The sequence below is a fragment of the Coturnix japonica genome, chromosome Z, assembly GCF_054131305.1.
Source record: "Coturnix japonica strain WE chromosome Z, WE-NBRP24, whole genome shotgun sequence".
Classification (NCBI taxonomy): domain Eukaryota; kingdom Metazoa; phylum Chordata; class Aves; order Galliformes; family Phasianidae; genus Coturnix; species Coturnix japonica.
Window position 1 is genome coordinate 50,256,590 of NC_140702.1, and position 23,319 is coordinate 50,279,908.

The 23,319-nt window shown below is 41.5% G+C and overlaps 2 protein-coding genes across 7 annotated transcripts in view; both read left to right on the forward strand.

The window, feature by feature from the left end:
• FCHO2 (FCH and mu domain containing endocytic adaptor 2) overlaps nt 1-6,925 on the forward strand; it is a 77,628-nt gene extending 70,703 nt beyond the window's left edge. For all 5 annotated transcript variants that reach the window (XM_015848831.3, XM_015848833.3, XM_015848832.3 and 2 more), the window contains 5 exons: nt 303-435; nt 1,954-2,153; nt 4,042-4,106; nt 4,375-4,539; nt 4,655-6,925. In XM_015848831.3, coding sequence (XP_015704317.2) covers nt 303-435; nt 1,954-2,153; nt 4,042-4,106; nt 4,375-4,539; nt 4,655-4,677 — 586 coding nt within the window. In that variant the 3' untranslated portion in view covers nt 4,678-6,925. The remainder of the gene's footprint in view (nt 1-302; nt 436-1,953; nt 2,154-4,041; nt 4,107-4,374; nt 4,540-4,654) is intronic.
• Nucleotides 6,926-12,903: 5,978 nt separating this feature from the next.
• On the forward strand, nt 12,904-22,403 carry TMEM171 (transmembrane protein 171). Of its 2 annotated transcripts, XM_085528626.1 has the most exons (6): nt 12,904-13,021; nt 13,579-13,675; nt 16,797-16,919; nt 17,381-18,104; nt 20,100-20,241; nt 22,084-22,403. In XM_085528626.1, the coding sequence occupies exons 4-6, from the start codon at nt 17,516-17,518 to the stop codon at nt 22,304-22,306; spliced, it is 954 nt and encodes a 317-aa protein (XP_085384752.1). In that variant the 5' UTR covers nt 12,904-13,021; nt 13,579-13,675; nt 16,797-16,919; nt 17,381-17,515; the 3' UTR covers nt 22,307-22,403. The 2 variants fall into 2 exon arrangements, with proteins under 2 accessions (XP_085384752.1, XP_085384753.1); XM_085528627.1 differs by lacking the exon at nt 16,797-16,919.
• The last annotated feature ends 916 nt before the right edge of the window (nt 22,404-23,319 follow it).

Below are 23,319 nucleotides of genomic sequence, written 5' to 3' on the forward strand. Positions count from 1 at the left end.
TGACCTCATACACATTCCTATGGCACCTGATAATATTATGAGTGGATTTTACTAAATATAAAATCTAAACCTGTCATAACTGCGTCCTGGGGTGTCAGTCCTCGTTGCCCCAGGAGAATTTTAACCGGACAAGACAAGCAGATTATTTCCCTTAATAATAAGAAAAGCACAACAATGTGATATAAAACACTAGAACAAACAGTTGCTTTAAGTTGTGAAGAAGGGGAAAGATTTATTCTTAATTTTTAGACGTCAAAAATAAGAGCTTTCAATACTGATACCTACCTTTCTTTTCTTTGTAGTGATCAGTCACAAAGTGACTCCACTACAAGGGATTTTTGGATGAACATGCAAGCTATAACTGTCTACCTCAAGAAATTATCAGAACAGAACCCATCTGCATCCTATTATAATGTGGATGTTTTAAAGTATCAGGTAATCATTTTTATCCTTGTGGAATTTTTTAAGAGATGCTGGCTGATTCCATATCCATTCAGAAATTAGAACTGTTCTTTGCCTGGTAGCATGCAGATGAATTGTCATCCTGCGTCTAGATCTGTTCTGGGTACTTCACTGTCCTAGATACCTAGGCTCTACCCTAGCTGAGTACATTCTTGTAATGCCTTATGTCATTCCCTTGCATTCATGACCTGTTTCATCTTGTTAAAACTCCTCTACAGCAAAAGTATGAAAATGCTAAACAGTGCTACTTCTAGCAAAGCCAGGTTTTCCTTGAATTTGGACATCTACAGGTTTTTGTTTGAGTTTGTAGTTCAGTAGTATATGCTTTTGTAATTGCATAATTTTTGGATGCTGTCATTGATCAGATGTTATACATGAGAATATATGTTGTTCTCTCTCTTCATAATAAAATGAAACAGCTCATCCTGGAAACCGTTTTGAGACACATAAAAGACAGAGAGATCAGGAGTAGTTATCAGACTAACATGATAACTTTCTGTGATGAAATGTCTGGCTTCATAAATGAAGGGAGAGAAGTGGATATTGTTTGCCTAGACCTTAGTAAGGTTTTTGACACGGTCTTCCACCAGATCATTGCAGAGGAGCAGCTGAATTATTGGCTGACTAAGTAAACATTGACATAGATTAAATGGCTGAATAGCTGGACACAGAAGGTGGTGATCTGTAGTGCAAATTCTAGCTGGAGGCCTGTAACTAGTGGCGTGCCTCAGTGGTCAGTAGTGGATCATGCCCTGGTTCATAGTATCATAGAAGTTGGAAGGGACCTACCAAAGATCACCTAATCCAACCCTCTGCTAAAGCAGAAACAGACACCTGGAAAGTAGATTGTTAGAAAAGACCTGGGAATCCCAGAGGACACTGTATTGAATATAAGCCAGCACTGTATCCCTGCTGGGATACAGTGGGAAATGAGAAATGGAAGGTTTCTCAAGTAGATTAGGAAGATGACAGGGGTGTGTAGCAGGGCGGCAACATGATCTCAACTACAGAAGCAGCAGCTGTCAACTCTTCTGCACTGGAAAAATAATACTTTTAATAGGTAAGAACTGTTCTGCTGGCAACATGTCCAGTGATGTGTATTGCCCTTTGCTGCTTGCTGTTCAGACATCTGAAATGATATGCCATGTAACTGCTAAGGATTAATTAATTTTGGTACAGGCAACTTTCTTGTGTGAGGTAGAGTACAAGACTGAAACAAAACTGTTTTGGTGAAAGAAAGCCAAAACAGGAAGAAGTCCCATGGGTCAGAAGGAGTTTAACTCATTTTTTAAAATAATTTAGATTAAATGTAAAAGAATGGGAATTACTGTAAGCTGTGACAGTCTTCAGAATTCTGAGATTAAAGGCTGAGAATTGAGTTGTTCTTTTGATCACTTGTCAGAATTTATAGCTATTACAATCATTCCATAATTCTACCTGGAAAAGGAGAGACTTTAATTAAGCTGCTTTCAATGGTTTATTGTTTTAAAGGTATCTTCAAATGGCATCCAGTCCACTCCCTTGAATCTTGCGACTTACTGGAAATGCAATGCTAACACTACTGATGTGAGAGTGGATTACAAATACAATCCAGAGTCTATGAATGTGCCTAGCATGCTGTCTAATGTACAGGTTGTGGTACCAGTCGATGGAGGAGTTACAAACATGCAATCACTTCCACCTGCAAAATGGTAACGTTTATACTTTTCTTTCTGTTATTTCATATTCTTTTCAGTGTATTCATTAGTTTCATAGCTGGAAAAAGTTTCAATGAAGGAAACAACTATTTGTGTTTTTTCTTTTTGCAAAGAAAATGTACAGGATATTTTCTGGTCCAAAACAGACCACACACAACTGATTTCATGTAAACTGAAATAAGACTGTATGCAGCCATTCCAACCATATAATGCCTCTATGAAATTTCCAGTGTTTGGTTTCTTTTGGTTCAACAGACAGGACAGTTGTTTTTAATAATGTGATTTGAAACCAAAATATCTTAATGTTTAAAAAATGTTATCATCATAGAATCATAGAAAGGCTTGGGTTGAAAGGAACCTTAACGATCATCTATCTGCAATGCAGTGGGCAGGGATGCCACCCACTATATAATATGGTTTGTTGTATATGTGCTCAGATGTAGACGAAACAATGGTGTGATACCAGTGTTGTTGTAGCCACAGGTGTGGGAACTGTGTGAGGAAAGTGAACTCCATGCCAGACAGACCCAGCACTTCCATCCCTCATTCCATGACATAAATGTCATGCTCGGGTTCCACATACTTTATTATATTTGTATCCTCTGATAATCATTATATCCAACCTTCAGGTTTATGCATTCTCATCAGTTAAGTGAAGAAAATGGTAATACGGTATCATTTTAAGTAGGAAAAAAAAGTGCCAAAATTGATAGTTGATACTGGGTTTCAAGAGAGTGAAACTTGTAACCAGATCACCTTAAGCTTATTCTACTGCAGCAGATTCAGTACACATGCTAAACAGGACCAGTACTTCTGGTGACCCTCCCCCTGTCCAAGCTTCTTCCACAAGCCCATCAATTGTGATACCTAAGTGAAAGCAGGAACAGCCTCCCAGAGCACCTAGTGCTAGCTAGGAAGGTTGAACAGTTAGTGACAGTTTCGCAGCAGATTTATCAGAGTAAGAGACTCAAGCCAATCTATTTTCCTTTCAGCTAGGCAACAACCCAAGGCAAGAAATCTGAGCTTTACAAGTTGACAAAAAAATAACTAGTCATATCCCAAACAGCTGTATTGTTTGTGTCATCCTGCATCTTTGTCCTGGAGGGTTGGGTGATGAGCTTTTGGGTGGTTTTTTTTAAGAATAAATGTTTTATAATTCTGCCTCCAGCATGTGACTGCTATCATCTGTTCTGCTTGCATGAGCATTTCTCTCCTGCTATACCAACGCCAAAGACAATTTCAAACCTGTCAGCAATTCATTCCACTTAGAGCTTTAAGTTGTTGGCTTTCCATTGCTGAAATGGAGCAGAGTGCTCCAAGAGTTCAAATGTCTGTCTCATTCAGAGACTATTGTGCTTGGTGCCCTTTTCTGCCCCTCTACAGAGTCAGAAGTTAAACTGTGTCATGAATGTAAATCATGTGTCATACATGTCAGCTATAGTTTTATTAGAATGGAAATGGGACATTCCCATTCATACAGCCTACAGTCCCTCATAGGTGAAAACAATTGATGCTGTTCCCACTTGTACCACCACCATCAAGCATAAAGATTCAGCTTTCAAACTTTTTCCAGTGTGTTTGGCCTGTTCCTGCTCTTTGAGACCACGCAGGTTTTGGAGTTGTCAGGTAGAGCCGTACCTGTGCAGAGGACAGTAGTGACTGTATAAAAATGTGGCATGTGTGTCTGGGCTCAGCTGCAGGCTCAGGGGCAATGCACATGTTTGCTTTGTGTTCAGCCCATGTTGAAATGACCCGTATTTCTATAAACCTACATTTAGAAATGTGGATGATGTGTGCACAGTCTTGTAAAGGACCTGGGTAAAGTTAGGGAAATTAAATTCTGTAAATTGGTGCTTGTGACTAACCAGCCTTTCCCTCACAGGAATGCAGACCAGATGAAAGCTTACTGGAAGATATCTAGCATTTCAGAGAAATCTGAGAATGGAGGCAAGTTGAACTTCTTTTTGTTCTACAGAAAAATGGTAACAGTAAAAACATAATCGTTTGATCTTCTGCACCCTCATGCATTTTATCTCACCTTGTATCCTATTGACCAGTTTAACTTCTCAGTGAAGTTCTGAAGTTCCTCCTGAAAGATTTTGTTAAAACTGAAATGTTTAAATATAAATAATTTGTTAATTTTTGGGGGGAAATGTATTTAATCAGATCTGGTCTTTGTTAGAAAACTGAGATTTTTCTTTACTGCTTTCAATAGGTTCTGGATCCCTCAGGGCAAAGTTTGAACTTTCAGAAGGACCCAGTAAACCAGCAACACTTGCAGTGCAATTCATAAGTGAAGGAAGCACTCTTTCAGGAGTAGATGTTGAGCTGGTAGGCACCGGCTATCGGCTTTCCCTCCTTAAGAAGAGATTTGCCACTGGTAAGATGCTGACATGTTTACATATTTAAAGTAATATGACATACTCTGTAGGAAAGCACTGACAAAATCTGTTTTATCAACTGACTACAAGGAAAACCGTGTCTTTGTTTTTCAGGACGGTATATGGCAGACTGCTGATGAACCTGTGAAAGTCGTGTCATTAAAGGAGTACAAGAGACCCACTCTGCCCCGTCTACTTTTCAAACACTATTTTCACATGCATTATTTTTTTTTTTTAATGTTGACCTTTTTTAAGGCTGAACTACAGGACAGAACGTGCACTTTCAAAAGTCATTTTGCAGAGCTTGTATTACTTTATGATAGCACTGAAGTTAACTTCAACACTGTCTGTAAATGATCATCTGCAATATTGGGGAAACTTTGTTAAAATTTTGGTAAATTTATATAGAAGTCAAAATAGGAATCAATAGTGGTAATGGAAGTATGAAACTCTATGTTATACTGTAAACATTAAATGTAAAAATGTAGGAGGGCAAGTAAAAATATCTGAGCTTTCCATAATACTCATTTTTCAGATTCCTTAATTGCCAGTTTTTAAGGAAAACGGGCAAACTCCTATGTAGTTCTTCCATTCACATGTGCCATAAAAATATTTGCGTTAGAGATGTATAAAAAATGTAACTTGATGCCCATGTATCATATATTATTAACATGTATGTTGTTTTATATAGTGTTTTTTTCTCCTAAGTGCAATGTGTTACAAACTTGCAAAAGACAGAAAAGATTTACTTCTGCAGTTAGTGATTTTTATGGGCGTTGTGATTGTTTGAATTAATGCTGTAGATTTAATTTATTTTTATATGAATTTCATAACATTTGTGCCTTTAAAAATGCCTGTGCCTATCCAATTTGTTATTCATGTGCCTCACTTCCTCTTTCAAAGTTTGGCCATTCATGAAGAAAGCGTGGTGTTTGTATAACACAACTTCATAAAAATTCTTTTGATGGGGATTTATAAGGGAGATCTGCAGAAGCTGGAGGTTGTTTTAAAGGACATTAAAGTAGTAGACTACACTCCCTCATGGGGTAATTGCAATAAATGCATCCATAGTAAAGGGAGATGCCTCATGCAGGACTTTGAAATTTTGATATACTAACTTTAATGTCACCAAAGATGAGAATCTTGAAAGATGGTAATGTACACTTTTAAAGGAAACCAGCATTTCCCTTTACATTGACTGCATTAAGTGCTTTTGGAATTGTGTGATGTGAATGTAAACAGTACTTTGGGAGGAATACCATTTAAGAAGGGGATATTATGGCAGCAAGGTGACTATACTGCCATTTCTATTAGTTTTACTTTTTTCTGTAACTAGCAGTTGTAATATTTCTCTTCTACTCTTCTTGCTGCAGCCTAAGCACAGAAAAGTGACAGGTTAGTAACATTTTTTAAAACAAGTTACTAGTTTAGAAAATCTTCTATGTATTTGTATTATCAAATGATTTTTTCAGTACAAAAATCAAAAGTATTGGGGCAAAGTAATTTAATAACCTTAAAGTGGGAATTTTATATGACCGTTCTGAATACCGAGATCTAATTCAAATTATCTATTAAGACAGTAAAACTTGCTTGAATTAATTAATGCAAAACCAGTGATGAATTGGACTGCTAAAGCTTTACAATAAATCAAGCTTTAGAGAGGCTACATAAAATCTAACGTATGCTATACACTTGGCAGATGAGATTTCCGTTATTAGCTCTAAGGAGATATTGGACTTTACACCTGCTTGGACAAGTATATCTGGCTTTTAATTTGGTGATCTTATTGAATGGGGAATATCTAACAGATGTGAAATGGTACAGCCTTTCTACTGGAATCTTAATTGTAATCTGCTTTGCAATCAAACTGTGTTTAACATGACAGCATTTCATTAATGAAAACCCAGAACTGTACAGCTGTTTTTAATGGACTATTACTTCCATTTCTAAGTTAAATGAAGTAGCTACTTTTCAGCACTTTCAAACTAGTCTTCATTCGGGTGATTATACATACATTTGCATTGGGTGCAGGTTACAATTTTGAAGCCATACAAGTTTATGTAGACTTTTTTTGTAAAGAAATTCAAAAACGATGTAAAAAGTGCATGTAGCAATCTGATGGGGAAGAGAGAAAAAACATGTAGCAAGCTGGTTCTTGCTTGTGTATACAGCAATATCCTTTGTAGCTGCCTCCGAAAAAAGAAACTGATTTGTAAACACAACTCTAAAGGATCTGAGTTTTTATGGATTATTACTACATCAGACTGTAAATTAGAGCACACAACTTTATCTTGCAATAAAATTGTAAATACTTCTGATTTTTCGTAAAATGTAAATTTTAAGAAAATGTTGCATTCATAATAAACGTGTAATATATAATTTAAATGCTGGTTTATATTGCTTATGATTTTGCAACCAATCCCACTGGGTTTCCGAGCAATACAAAAATATGACAAAACAATGTCTGTACTTAATGTTTGTCAAGTATTAAGTGGTTTGTAAGTAATACGTAGTAGAGATCATATATGAGCTGATTCCTATACCTAAAAAACAACACAACAGCTTCTGCAAAGAGCTGCATCTTTACTGTGCTTGGGAAAATGTCCAAAACGCATTATGCCTTCACTAACTACATGGATTTTCATTAGGATTAGGCAAAACTGCAGAGACGTTTGTCAGAAAAACATTGACCTTGTAGACATGAGCTAACTTCTTGCTGCTGCCTCTTAGTGGAGCTACCAAGTGCTGTACATTCCCTGACTTCCTTAATAAGCATTATATTGTCAACTGTGCAGTTCCACAAGACAGGAGGTTATTTAAGTGATACTGTTTCCACAGTCTGAGAATAGTTCTTCAAAGTTGCAAGGACAGAAACAGAAGTTGGAGCTCAATAAGCATATGTTAGACTCCATTTCTTTCCCAGTCCCACGGCCTGCATAGTTTAATAAGTAATGACTTATAAAATTGACTTCGTCAGCTGGCTAAATATCATTTCAGTAAGTACCATTCTTGTCATGCTGGAAAGTAATAGTCCAGGGGTTTGATTATTATCTTCTGTTGCAAGATGGGAGTGGAGAATGCAAGTGCCTTGTGGCCACTGCCCTGCGGCCTGAGCAAACATCTTTCTAGCTCAGGACTCCGTCTTCAGCAAAGGCAGAATGATGGACTGTAGCAAGGAGAACTTCAAAGTCTTTTGCTTTCTACTCACCAGCATCCTCAGCCATTGGCTACAGATGCAAAATGGCACAGCTCCGCACAGTCCTTCTAGTATTGATTTAACTCACTGCCCTGGCATTTTTGTTAACATTTGACTTGTTACTGTAAGCTGGTGCCCTTGAACTACTCAGAACTGGATTTACACTGCTCAAGCAGTGTTGTGATTATCAAAGTGCTTTATCAGGAAGTTTTTTGAGGGATGATGGGCTACTTTTGAAACTGCCAAATAACATTTATGCAGGGTATTTGAAGCAGATAACTGCTGTGGGAGTTACAGTGTTGTGGGTTTTGCCATCTACTAAAAAGGGAAGGTCTTGCATCATGCCTGAGAAGCATTATATTTCAAGTTTTGCACGTTTGAGAAGTTTAAGATGCATATCTTAATGTCTGTGTACCTTTTGTTTTCTTGGCATTGCTACATAATGGGTTTCCATTTCAGTTGTCATGAAAGTGTGGTTTTACTTTAGAGCACATAAGAAAATAATTCAAATTCCTGCAAGGTCAGAATAAGCAGTAAGTAATAATAAGTAAAGCAGCAAATAGCACAGTTGGTGGGACTGATTTCCAGGACTCTCTACTGAAAACCTGATGTTTATCTACAGCTGTGCATATTATGACACTACTGAGTATTCCTTCTCAATGCTGTTTGACCTCCTGATATCTTGATTTTTAAGTTCTCCTTTAGTTAATACCAATAGAAAGCATCCAGCCTTCAAAGAATAAAGGCATCTACAGAAACACCAGAGGCCTCTTCTGAATTACTTACAGTTACTACCCAGATCCTGCGTTTTCTTTATCTGTTTTCATTTCAATTTGAATCCATTATTTCTGGTTTTAGGGATGACTATTATAATTATTATAACCCAAAGAATAATTTGGTTTGCTATTGTCCTAGCTGTATTTCTTGCTAAAACTTTTGGTCTGTAACTTAGTGTGTCTTCCATTCCTTAAACCTCAGCTGTTTAAAAATAAATGCTTACCAACGAAGGCGTCAAATATAGAATCATACTACATGTGAAGTTGCCTGGCTGGATGGCAGAACCAAAATAATTCTGACAAGCAAGTCCCATTACTGCATTGAATTTGCTGTTTGCAATCAGTTCAGACTAATCCTAAAGGCAGGTGGTGCTTCAAGGTCAACTTGAGATTTTGTTCATGCTTATAAAGCGACAATCCCATGTCTGCTAATTGTCTATGCTAATTAAAAACAACTAAACTCAGTTAGACTACAGCTTCACAGTGCGCCAGCCGGGCAGCCCACTACTGCCAAAACACAGAAGCCACACTTCTCCTCTTCACCCACCACACCTTGCACAGCTCCAACATGCTTCATGCCTTTCTGGGAGCCAACTCCACTCACCAACCAGACATAAAGCAGATCTATGCTAGGCGGCTGGACCAGCCAGCATCAGGGTCTGGCAAACACCCCATCTAAGAAGGGGCAGGGCTCTCTCTTGTTTTTGCAGCAACGCATTGTACTCCTGGCTCAGATGCTCACTAAACCACAACCGGAGAGAACTGAAAGCAGCCAGTTCAGGTGGGATAATGGAAGACTTTTCTTAATAGTGGCTATAAAACCAGAAGTTATAAACCATAAGAGATCGATAAGAAAAGCAAACAAATACGGGAGGGGGGGGGGGGCAAGAAAGACCATGTAGATAGTTTAATTGAAGGTGATGGAGCTTAAACCAAAAAAAAAAAAAAAAGAATCTTTTCCAGTGCTTTACTGGACCCTTACTAAATTAAAATGCCAGTATCAGGAAGAAGATAAAATATGAGAAATAAAAGTGCTTAATAATTATTTTGCTGTGTTTGTTAAATGACACGTAGAATACATGGTGAAAATACTTTGCAATCCAACAATATCTAAAAGAATGTGAACAACTCTCCTACTAAATATTTTTAAACCTGCAGATCAGATAACACTGAGAAATTTAGGAAGATGGATAAGACATATTATGGGCCATTAATTTTCATTTCTTGAATATTTAAGAAAGCGTAAGATTGGAAGAAAGCAGATACTGTATCAGTACAAAAAAAAAGGATCACAGAATATCCCAAGCTTGTAAGCTGACATTATCATAATAGGGCCCCAAGCCTGGACACGGTACTCAAAAGAGCATAGAAGAGAGGGACAATCACCTCCCAGGCCATTGCTGATGGAGCCTTTGCCTTCATGTATACTGATTAAAACACCATTAAGCCTACCAGGGATGTGCATTACAAGGTAGTGTGCCCAGTGTGATGAGGTCCCACTTCTACTAGGGAAAAGAATGGGAGGACATGGCTTCAACGTCACCCACAGCCTGAGTGCCCATCCAGACACAGCCACTGATGGACACCTCTCGTGTACAGTTCAGATCTGAAAACAGCAGATCTCATCGTGTATTTACAGACACTTCCCAGCTGCACATCACATTGCAGCTGGGACCTGCCCCCAGTCTGACAAGGTCAGGATTTCTCTTGTGTTCAAATTCTGCTGTAATTCTGAGAGGGAACACTACAACCTGCACCTACGCTCTGGGGAATTCATAAGATGACAGGACAACAACAACACCCGACAACAATGGATGCAGGAAATGTGCCAGACCAAAGCACACAGCTCCGAGCAGTCTGAGCTGGCTGCCAAGAAAACAGCCCTTGGAGTCCTGGTCCAGGACTGCTCATTCATGGACAAGTTAACTGAACATAGCAATCACACATCGACTTGCGTTTTCTCCCGCTTAAGTTTGTACCCAGCTATTGACCTGGTTTTCCTTTTGGAAATGGCTTTGATGATGAAACCTTAGAGAGAGCATTTAAAAGCCCTGCAGGACTGCTTCAGACATGTGCCACTTCCAGTGGCATCCTGTGTCTGTGTGTGCACCATAGAGAGCATGGTGCTCATGAAAGATGACCATCTCTGTGCTTTCCACCACCCTCAGACTGAGCTCTGGCCACAGGGGCAGCAGGAAAGCATGCATGTAGGTCTGCCCTCATTCCTCACCCCATGCCGTGACTGTTCGGTGCCATGGGATCTCAGCAGCACCAACTGGAGAACCGCCATTCCCTTACTCTTCACATTGAATGCATGTATGTATGTATGAAAGAACCCAACAGATAAAGATGTGGATGTAAGATATTGGACTGTCTCTGCTGGCCAAAGCAAAGCTATTTTTGTTGGGTTGTTACATACCTCCTCTTCATTTTAGAGATTTATAACCAAGCCACCACACAGCCAGCCTAGCTGTGAGCACTCCCAGCTGAAGAAAGCAGCCTCCAGGCAGTTTTGTTGGGGCCTGTCTTGCTCTCCTGCAGGAGGGATCCTCATGGGGCAATGGGACAATGCCACAGACCCGGGATGCTGTTCTGGAGGTGTCTGTAAGTCTCACCCTCCCTCCCTGTGCAGCCAGCACAGCACTCTGTTCTGTGGTCCCTTCGTAATGCTCTGCCAAGCGGCTGCAAAGGAACACCATGGGGTTTGGTTATGTTCAGATTAAAGCTGACTGACTGTGGGCACCAATGTTTTTTGTCATTCCTGTGCCTGTGAATTGGCAGTTCTAACAAAACACACAATTTTTTTCCCCCCTTGTATTTCTAAGTATAGCTCTTCTGAGTCTAGCAGAGCTCAAATAAACAAATACACGCCGTTCTTTGCTATTCAGCTGAGCTCTGCAGTAACCACACGCACCACGTGCTTGCTGTGAGTAGGCACTACAGAGATCAGTGTGGGCTGGAGAACTGGATCTTCATCCTCTGTGCCATCATCCAATTTGTTCAGCACTGTCACAGTAAGCAAGCTACAACCTACGAGATACAGTTCACTGCACATTACCTCCACGTGTGTTTGAACATCTCTTGCTTTAAAGCACACCAAGAAACACTGAAACAGAGCAAGTGGTTTTGACTGGAAAAAGAAGATTCTTTTCCTAGCAGCTGGTATGGTGCAGTGTTATTGATTTAGGATGAGGATAATGCTGATAACACGGACGTTCTGGCTGTTGCAAAGCAGTGCTGCACAGACTCATACCTCTGCCCACAGGTTTTATGTTTTGCCAGCTCTCTCATGCATTCCACTTAGGGGGAGTGAGAAATGTCTGTGCGGAGCTCAGCTGCCCACCAGGTTAAGACACTACAGCAAGGCTTGTGCTAAGACAACAGTGTCCACCCAAGGATCACATCTGGTTTCAGGAGAACAGGACAGCAAAGCTTCCAAGTGTGCTGCAGACTACGAGAGCTGAATGTTTCTCATCAGGTCACAGTAGCACAGCCTGGCTTCTCACTGTGTTTTCATCCAGACAGGTTGTGCAGATCACATTTAGTGTCCTGAGCTGAAGCACGGTCTCATCAAATTCGTTATTTCACATGGATTATCTCTAAAGAGACGAGATTTCTCCAACAGCTGTGATTTTACTGCCCAGTCTCATATTGCTAATGACACACTAATTCACCTTCTGCAGTGAAGATGTGAATTTTCTCCCTGCTTTTTTCTTCACAGAAGGCAGGAATCATTTCCCCCCAGTCTCTTCTTACTGCAGCACGTTTCACAGCCACATCTGATGCCCAAGTTGGTGGCAGCTGAGCTGGGACACAGGGCAACATCCTGAACCCTGAATCTCTAGGAGCTTGAAGCCCCATGACAGGTTACACCCTACACATATTCTTACTTTTAGTAAGTCCCCACTCTTTTTCTTTTCACTCTGCTTTTCCACAGTTTAACCCAAATCCAGCGGCTCTCCAAAACCACACATTCCTCACCTTCCCCATCCTCCTTATGTAGCAAACTGTCTCCCTATCAAGAAAGACTTCACCTCACTCCCTTCCCTCCTGCCACCCGCTCTGCACGCACTATTCCACCTCTCACCCCACCCCGGCTCCTCTCCTGACTCACACACTTCCCTCGCTGCTCACCAGCCACCAGGCTGGCCCCAACCAGCGGAGCAGCTTCCACCTCGTGGCTATTCAGGTCCAGCCAGTGGCACTTGCTTACATGCTTCCCTTCACCCCTGTCCTCTCCCAGAGTCGCCTCCCCCCGCACCTCGGCCTCCCATGGGACGGGCCACGTACGAGCAGCTCCCACAGCCGAGAGTCGAGGCGGGGGAAGCCGAGACGAGAGGAGGGGGAGGGCGGACACCGGGCGGGGCGTCCTGAGCGGGGCAGGCGGGGACGGGGCGGTGCGCGACCACTGTATCCCCCGCTTGTGCACGCGTAGCCGGGACAGGGCGCTCGAGAAGAGGGGCCGGCTGAGCCGTGACAGCTGCTCCAGGGTCGGCCGAGCAAGGGCAGGTAGGACAGAGCTCTCCTGCCCGCACCTGCTCCGCTGGTGCTCGGTGCTTTGCTTTGCGGTGCGGTGCGTGCGGCCGCCGCGTGCCGCTATGGCGGGGTGCGGGCAGCGCTCCGGGCGGCGAGCGGAGGGAGGGAGAGATGGAGGGGGGAGAGCGAAGATGGCGGGCGGTGGTCCCCGCAATGAGGGGCCGCTGCGAGGGGCTCCCTGCTGCGCTCCCTGCTGCACCGACCCTGGGGTGCGGTGCGTCCCCTCCCGGACCTTCAGCACTGTCAGCCTGCTCGGGGGGTTCCCCCGGGATGGTGCTTTTCCCAAGCGGTGACTCGTTCGAGGAAGCTCTGGGCTGCTGCTGGGGTTGTGCGTTTTCCTGATGGCCACAAATGTGTCGTCTCGAAGGACTGTAAGTCTGCCTGCCTTCTGCTTTTTGTGGGCTGATGCCCATTGCTTCCTTCTAGAAGTTGCTGTGCAGTGCGCTGCCTGCTAAAATAAAGCCTGGCTGTGGCTCTAATCGTGTGCGTGGGCCTCACCTCCCTCTCACATCTCCCTGTTCTCCCCGCAGGTGCTCCAGAAAATAAGTGCTGCTTTGCCCTTGTCTGCTGCAAGTGTCAAGTAAACAGCATCCCACCGCCGGGGACCCTGCAGAGCTCCCGTTAAACGTGAGTCCTGTTCTGGTTTTCTATAAGGCATCCAGCCTGTCAGCTGGTGAGCTCTGCCTTGAAGGCTCCTGACTGTGGCCACAGACCCTCCCTTGTGTCAGTGTCAGGGCACCTTCCCAGCCAAAGAAGGGAGTGGGGACTGCTTGTTTGTATTTTAGCTGTTTTTCTCCTATAGCCTGCTGGGATGATGTTGACAGCTTCTTCAGGAGCTGTAGCTGTGTCTGGCATCAGGCAGAATCCCTGATGCTCTGCCGGTCTGTGTTAAGAAGGATTCCTTGTTGCACATGTGTCTGAAGACTGGCAGCATCATCCTGCTTTCTGAATTATCCCCATGTAGCTGCTTCACAGCTCATCCCCAGGTGCTTATTCTGTCCCACCTGCAATGTTCATAGATAACAATGCAGTGTTATCCTTACTCTGTGAGCTGATTACTTGTTTTGTCAACTTGTGCAGACAGAGTGCCTTTCAGTGGCATCTGCTGACTGCTGAGATGTCTTTGTGCACATCTCATAAGCTTTCAAAACCCTTCTCCTGAGATGTCAAGAATTGTATCCTGTATGAGATCAGAGTAGTGTCAGGCACTAATTAGAGACTGCTTATGTACGAGTGCAAATTGGCATCTCAGAACTTGTTAGCGCCTGTAACCTTAATGCTGCTTGAAGGTAGGGAGCTGGACATGTATCCGATCAGGCTAGTTGGCATTTACACCTAACTTTACATACAAGTAATTAAAACATCAGAGGCAGGGACGTGCATGGGAATAAGGTGTTAAACTCCAGCTTACCTTAAGCTGAACAGCTGTGCTCACAGAAGAATGCCTGTGCTGCCCTTGAAGCTAAGTCTGTAATCTGGGGTAAAATATGTGATGTGATAACAGAAAATGTGGATCCTCCTGCCTGGAAAAAAAGAAGGGATGTTTCTGCAATGAACAGCGGGAATGAGGCCTGCAGTGCAAAACACAGGACGGAGAGTCAGCAGTGTTTTAGTTCTTCCAACACCTTTTTCTTTTAATCCTCAGTTTCTGAATTCATGTAACTGCATGAGGATATCAAATCTCATGTGGGTAAAAGAAAGTAAATTTACAGCCTTGGTATTTGCAGTGGGGATCTTGGAAAGTACATTAATTCAAACAGAAAGCAAGAAGTCCTGGGTTTATAAGAAAAAATAGTACATTTTAATCTGTGGAGATGCCCATAATGTGGAAGCTGTAATACAAAATGTTACACACGAAAACAACAGCATTACTTCCTTTTCTGTACACCTGGCATGGGTGTATACTTATACACCCATATGAAACTTATAAAAGACTTATAAAAGGGTAAAGCACTTTATCATTCTGTCTTACAACCAGAGTTCCTTTACAAGTGCTGTTTCTGATTCCCTCTTCCCTTGTGCTTAACTGCTTCTGCACTGCTGAATTCTGTTCTAGTGGTTTCTGACCTGTTGTTTCTATGTCTGCTCTCAAGCTTGGAGTAGGTGTAAAGAGAAGAGAGAAGACTCCCTTGTGCCACGTATATGTGTGGAGATATCTGATCTAGTGGAAATACTTGAAGCACACAGTCAATACAAGCTGCTTCTTAAAATGCTTCTTGAAATGCCAGGGATGCAGTTTAATGTAAAGTTGGCTTTACTATCAAGGTTTGGTGGTAGCACAAATGAAAATTAGTCTCCCCTTGGATTTTGTAGAGTTAAATCTGTCGTTCTTCTTCAGAAGCACAACAGTGTGTTGTGTTTTAACTCACGGAACAGAATCAGTGGAAGTGAAGCAGGCGGTGAGTTAGAACAGTGAGATCAGTGACTGTTCCACCAAGTCAGACTCAGCTCAAAGTTTTTCAGCCATTCTTAGCAATGAGAGATTGTCCTCAGAACAGGGAAGAAGTAACTAACAGGCCTAATTGACTGGAGCAATGGGTTTCATTAGGACAAGTCCCTTACTGTTGCTATTTGAAGTAATGAGCCAGGAGATTCTGTGGCTTCCTGCAGTGGCCTTATTGCTGTTGTACAGGAGCAGCTTGTTTCTTGCCCTTCATGTCCTGAGCTTGCTGTGGCTTTTGCTGGTGTGTTGTTCTTTGCTTCCTGTGCTGCTTGAGGTCCAGCAGTAGAAGATCCAATAACTTCATCATTTGTGTCTGTCCGTTCACTCCCTTCTGCTCCTATGAGTAAAGTGACTCAGTGTGTAGTAGTAGTGAAGACAGATAATTAGTTAATTATGTATGTGAGTGACTGGTGGGTTTTATGGCTCTGTTTTGTTTTTATCCCAGTGGGGCACTGCAGTTACTGGGAAGTGACACAGAGCTTGTTGTGGCTGACACATGTTCAACATTTTGCTTCCAGAAATCACAGAATACTTTCTTGTGGAATGACTGCTGTTGAGGCATGTGTAAGGAGGAGTCGGTCTGACTTGTAGCTTGCAGTTGTCTCAGTGCAGGGCAGTGGAAGCAGGAGAGGAGAGGCTGAAGGTTAACTAATAAACAGCTGTAGCTAAACCCGTTCTTCATTTCCATCTGTGACAAGCTGCTCAATCCCATGTCCTTCATGATATTTCCAAGTCATAAGTATAGAAGACTGACCTGGGAAAGTGCTGGTGTGAGGAAGAAAGCCATTAAAACATTTAATGGCTCAGGAGCCTGAGTGCCTCCTTCTGTCAGTAAGAGATAAGTTGGTGCATCCAGACTTGCTGTTTTCCAGTCTGAAACTGCTTTCCAAGTAGCTCCTTGTGCAGAAGATTCACACTGTGATTGCAGGTGTTGTTCTGATCTCTGTGTCAGAGCAATACGGGCTTCCCTGTTAGTAATGCCAGCAGTGAGTTTTTTTCTAGAGCTCACCAAATAGCACTCTGTCCTCATTTTCAGTAAGGCTTTCCCTGCCCTGGTATGTCCACATCAGCAGATTGGTTGTCTGTATGCACAAAACTACTACTGGCCTCAGCACTAGTCTCTGTTCTCTTTTGCTTTTGAATCTAGGCTCTGATAGGCCAATAGGCTTGAAACCTTCTGGGACCACCTTTGTTATACTTTTTAATGCTTTCTTGCGGCAAAGGGAAAAGGTTTTGGAGCAAGGAAGTTGAATTAAGTGTTATGCATGTTTTTTGTTTGTCTGTTTTTTTTTTCCTTCCCTGCAGAACTGAACCAAAAATCATCCATGTACTTGCTGTTGTAGTTATGTAGGAGAGGAGGCTGGCAAAAGAGAAGCTGAGAAGCTTCTTGTGCCTCTGGAAGGAGAAAGATCTATATGCTCTGAAGAGGTATGTGTTGCTATGTTAGAAGATTTATTTGGTAAAAAGCCTGGTACTTACCTGTAATCAGTTGCATTCAGGTTCTTTCTTTCCCTGTTTTTCCTACTGCGTGCTACAGAAAACTTGCCTAGCTTTCTTTAAGGGTAAAGACAGCCTCTCCTTGTTCCAAATATTCAGATATTAACATCCCATTAATTATACAACTGTATTTTCAAAGATAAAGTTCATTGAGTTGTGCATCAGCAGTTGTGTTGTTTTCAGCCTAACTGCAACTGACCTGTCATCTGTATTCAACAGCAATGAACTTAATCAGGCCCTTTATTCCATAACAAAGTTTCTGCAAAAAGGAGAATGTACTAAGAGCATGCAATATCAATAGGCTGAGTATCAAATGTATCAGTAAAAACCACAATGTAATTAATTGTGCTATTTCTTTTCTTCTTTTGACTTCTGTATTTTCACATTCACAGGTCTACTGCGGATTTCTGCCACTGAATGCTAACAGGGAAATAAAAAAAGGACAAAAATCAACACATCAGTTTGAGGAGGAGATTCAGTTGTAATGTATTCAGTGACTGTTCCAGTACCAGTAGGTGAAGCAAGTAATGGACAACATAAGAAAGCTACTTTTTTCCTTTTTTCTTTTTGGGGCCATATTGCTCTGTGGTGGATTTCTTCTTTCAGTTTTTACCTTGCAGTCATGCCCTTTTGAAACCTTCAGTGACTGTAGTGGGGTCCTGAAGGCTTCTGGGCCTGTGTTGGCTGTAACTGGATTGCTTTGCATTTTAATTGCAAGATCAAGGGCCAGGCTTTATATAAGCCAAAGACAGTTGCAAAATGAGCAAATATGTAGCCTTTTTTTTTATCAAGGAAACTGTCAGTTTGCCCAGTTTCTTATCTTTGGATTCCTGTTTTTGACAAGTGGGATGCTAATTAGCATCCTGGGCATTTGGGTCCCTGGCTGCAGCCCTGGTTGGCCCAGTATACAGCTCAACCAGACTAACAGTTTTGATGGGGACCGCCAGGGCTGTGGATTCCTGTCATTTCAAATCCTGGGGCCTTTGATTGTGCTTACTGGGTTGTGTTTCTTCGTGATAGCTCATGTTAAAAAGAAGCAAAACTTAAATCTCAACGAAGAACCTCTGGAAAACGAGGAACATCCTCAGAGCCCTGAATCTTTCCAGGTTACACTAGGTGAGTAAATAATGTGTGAAATTTTAAACTTTCTATTTGCCAGGGATTTACCTCCGAGTGTCACGTGTTTGAGCAGTAAACACATTGATTCTGTCATCTGCCACCAGACAAGCCGGTGGGAAGGTTGCTTTGTCTTAGATGTTTTCTGTGGGATCAGTTCAGTTGAGCTTCTCTTGAGGATATAACCTTTCTTTTTGGCAGCTTCTGATTGTCTGCATGAAAGAAATCACATAATGTAGCACAAATGAGTCCAATCTCGCTTCCTTTCCAAGAAAGTGTTGCTCACACTCCAAATCGCATGTCTCATGGTTTCTGTGACTGTATCTAACACTTACATTAGCCAGGAGCTCTGATCCCTCTCCTAGACAAAAGCTTATGAATCTGATTCATAAGGTTTGTATTGTATTTACTTGAGTAATGGCCACCTCTTTTATCAATCTTCAGATTTAATTGCAACATGGTTCTGTTAATTGTAGAGCATACTGTACTTAATGAACTATTAAGAGGGAGTGATGCCCTAAGTAGTACCCTGCTGTTAATAAACCATGAATATACTTAATATATAGATTATTCTGATAACTTTCTAGTTCAGAGGAAGGATAAACGAGTCAATTATAACATTGCTCAACTGTTATCTGTCAGGATTTGAAGTCCAATAAGCGCAGAGTTTGCCCTTCAATCTGTCAGACTGATATACAGACCTTTAACCTGATGGTCCTCAAAAATGATGATGGTTTAGTGTCAGTTTTGCAAGATAAGGGGGTATAGAGAATCAGTCAGATTACTTTTTAAAGACAGTAAAGTAAATTTTGTGGATTCCTTTCTTTCATAATTCCATCAAGAAGCGTAAAACTCAGAGGTTAAAGGATGACAGTCACTGCTGTGCTAGACTGTGTCCCTGCCTAACTCAACATCTGTTATGTTCTGTGACTTGTCAGTGCAAATTGGAAGGGAAAAACATACAAACAAACAAAAGAGGTGCCAGGCAATAATGAATGTTTATATGAATTATTCAAGCTCAGTGACTGATACAAACTTTATTAAAAAAAAAAAACAAAACACAAAAATGGAAGCTCCTCAAATACAAAATTGAGTTGACAGATAAGCAACACATTACGCTTAAAACTGAATTATTTATCTATTGCTTTAGCTTTGTGGTACTCATGTTAGTAGTGTGCCTGAGTAATTTGGGAGAAGAGCTGTCAAAGCATTCAAAATCTTAGAATCGTCATGCTAGGGGATGACATGTGTGGTTATTCCTCCCCAAACGTAGGACGTGCCCTTGTGGAATCCCATTAGATTCCTCTCTGCTCAGCTCTCCAGTCCATCCAGATCTTGCTATATGGCAGCACAGCCTTCTGGTGTGTCAACCACTCCTCCCAGCTTTGAATTATCAGCAGCCTTGCTCAGGCTACACTCTATCTGTTCATCCAGGTTACTAATGAAGATGTTCAACAACATGTAATCAGTAGTCAGGGCTATCTATGACTCAAATGTTTTTTATTCTGTCAGTATCTACTTCAAGGCTATACTTAGAAAACCCCTCTTTTAGATGCATGATAAAAAAAAAAAAAAAACAACTACTCTTCTGCTCTTGAATGGAGCTAATAGTAGCTGTTGTCTTCACGCCTGTTGTTTCTGAGGACAACCAACACATAGGAGATTTGTCTTTTAGCTAGGTGGATCACTTCCTCCCACTTAATGGTTGTTTGCTTTTGTTTTTTTAAAGAAACTCAATTTATGATTATGCTGGTTTTTTGTTTTTGTTTTTGTTTTTTTTCTTTTTAAAGTACTCCTGGTTTTGAATGAAACTTCAGTGTACTTCTGCAATGCAGAATATAACAGATCATTATGCAGCATCATTGGTTTTTATCTTGAAAGGTAGACAAGTACCGATACCGCAATTCCAAAGATTGGAAACATACTGAGATACAGTTAGAACAGACAGGGGAGCTCGGTTTTCCAGAGGTAGTAACTGGTGTTTCTTTATCACAGGTGATGCTGTGTTGATGTTCCCACCTCCACCACCACCTTATTTCGCTGATCCTCTGTCTCCAGCTGTGACACATTGTCTCGTGTCAAGTGGTTTGCCTGCAAGCAGAAGTCCTCCACCATACCATTCTATATTCAGTGATGGGTAAGACTGTGTTATTGTCTGCTTTGCTGTTGTTTGTTTAGATGTTATTTGGTTGAAGTTCCTCCATAGACTGTCAAGGAAAGGTACTCCTCACAGCAGTGCCCGGTGACATGATATCCATGCTGCCAGATCCTAGGAAGCCTCTGTAGAACTAATGCAGTGAGCACTTCACAGTACCTATTCAAATGCTCTGTGACACTGGGAGTGCTAATTTAGTCTGTGTCCTGCTCTCTTGGTGACTCTTTTGGAAAGGTCTGTGTTGGCTTTCAGTGATCATTCAGCAACAGTGTGGTGTGACAGGATATATTGATACTGTGGAGAAAGAGCAGAGGAGGTTCCAGGGAGCTTAAAGGGAAAGTTGCAAACCCAACTTCATCCTAAGATGAGGAGGCATGTCCCATGCAGCTGCTTTTCCACACACTGAGCATAGGTGACTTGCTCAGTGCTGCCATCACCAAGCTTGTGCAGCAAGAGTTTCTGAATGACTGAGGAGTTGCTTGCATCATAAGAATTTGCAGAGATATCTCTCTGTGGGATCCAATCAGTGGGTTCCTATCTTGAGGGTGAAAGAGGCCATGTACTAGAGCTAGATAAGGCCAGGAACTAGATGCCAACGTACCTAGAGCCCTCAACTTATTTTCATGCTCTTGATGATTCAGAATTGAGTAGGTCTTACCCTTGGAAGGTCCACTTTAAGTTTTTTAGGACTTGTTCATCAGATGTTCTTAGTCTACAAGGCTACACAGCATATGAGGCACTGCAGCAAGAACCCCAGCCTGCATAGCTGTGTCCACACAATAGTAGCTACTGGGTCATTTCTGTAACTGCTTTCCACTATACTCCAGACTTTCCTGCTCACATGGGTTAATTCCACAAGCAGCCATATCAGCTGTGTGCCTCATGTCAGTACTTCAAAATTTGACCATCTTCCCCTCAAAGCAAGCAAGTACAACCTCAAAGACCTAAATGCCACAGGAGGTTTGTGATAACAGTAGTAATCATTCCTGTTACCATACTGTTTGTGCTGTTCTGCTGTAAATGCACACACATTTTCAGTGCTGTTACTGAGATGTGAGGTGACTATGCTGTGTTCCTGCTCCCTTGTGCAGAATTGTTGGGAGTGGAAGTGTACACACAAGCATGAGGTGGCTCTGGGAGTAAAGCATAAAGAAAGAGTTCTCTCCTTTTCTTGGAAGCTGCTGAAGTGTAATATGCTGAGGGCCATCTCTAAGGTGAGATGAACAGGGTACCAGAACAGTGTTGGTACCAGAGATCTGTCTGTAATGGTCAGAGGAGAGTTGTGAATACCTCGCTGCTTACTTTGAGCTTAGTAGTCCACTGGTGTCCATTTACTTCTAATTCTCTGTCTTCAAGCAGCAGTTCAATTCCATATGTCTAATGTATTGCTCATTAAAACTTCAAGTTACCTGTAGTTTAAGATCTCAGACAGCTGAGAATTTTTGTTTTAGTTATGTGGTTCTAAGCCTAGTAACTGTTTGTCACAAGAGAAGAGGAGAAGAGGACTGTGGTAGACTGCAAAAATGAAGATGCATTAGAAGCACAGGTTTGGGGGTTTTAATAGGATTGCCCTGCTAGAAATGGCTAATGCTCCTAAGTCAGGCTATGATGTGAATTGGAAGGGAGCTTGTTTGCTCTTTCCTGCTGAAATAATGGAATTTTTGAGTCGTGATATAGCAAATAGTATGAAACTGTAATGCCTATGTAAGCTTTTTCAGGGACTTCTAGGAGTTGTGCATTTGTATACATTCATGTAAGTCAGGGGTGAATTTCACTTGCTATAGCAGGAGGAACTATATTAATACACAATTTTCTGTTTTATAGGGTACAGTTTGCAGATGATGAAAGAACAGTTGCTGTCAGAGACGATGAAACTATATATACAATTTCTGTGTGCAGTTCACCTTTGGGTATCTCTCCAGCACCATTTTTCTCCTCTGAACCACCTCCAGACTATGAAGAAAAAGCATCGGTGGAAAGTAATGAATATTCCCTTTCTTCTTCTCTTTCATCTTTTTCCTTAGTGACTTCTGACGCCAGCTTATAGAGGCCTGTCAGATAGACTGTGTTTTCATATGAAATTGTACACTCAGATTTATGATCTTTAAATTTATTTACATTTTCTAATAAAATCAGTAACGCTGCCTTTGTCTGTTTTTTCATTAACAAGCATAAATGATGAGTCTGTGTTTTAATAAATACGAGATAATGCTGGGCTTCTCAGTGGTAAGAAGGGATTCAGTTCACTGCAAGAATGTTGAATGTTCATCTTGTTCTGTTTTACAGCTTCAGTTTCTATATTCAGTTCTTTATATAATGGAGGCAGTAAGATGAGACTATTTTTTTTTTATTTTTTTTTTTGCTTATTTTAGTTAAACCTGCTTGGAGTTTCAAAGAAGAAATCATTAGGAAGTGTTTTTGTTTCTATTTTTTTTATTACTTTTGGAAAATACTTGTCTGCTGTTACTGACTTCATATGTTCCCTAGAGCATCAATTATAGGGACCTTAAAATACCGACCATTATAAGATGGGGAGCAAATATGCTATGGAGACCTTAGGTGGTTACTTCTTGATCTGCCTGGTAGCAAACACTGGCTTAATTTAGACTCTCTCTGGTCCTTGTGTTAATATAATGCCCAAGAAAATCAGTTTTCTCCAGCAGAAGAGTCCTGTGGCAACACTGAGGATGGTTAATATTTTAACAGTTTAATTGTGTTAATGACTGATTTCAGGGAGATTATACTGCTGTTGTATTTTGTTTGTGGTTTATACAAGCAGTACCAATTAACTTCAAGAATGAGATCCACTTAACGACAGCATTTTCCAGAGGCAAACATTATTTACCAGCTAGTGCAAGAGATGCTATTTCATGGAAACGCATATAGCATGTGATTATAGCTGACAAAGCACTTCCTACATTTGCCTGTATTTCTTTCAGAAATATGGCTTTCTTTTGGCTCATCCATGCCTGTAGCTCCTTATGTCAGTGGTTGCTGCCTGCCTTCACTATGGATTGACAAGAAGTTTCAGGTCCACTTTAGATGTTTGCACCTGCTCCC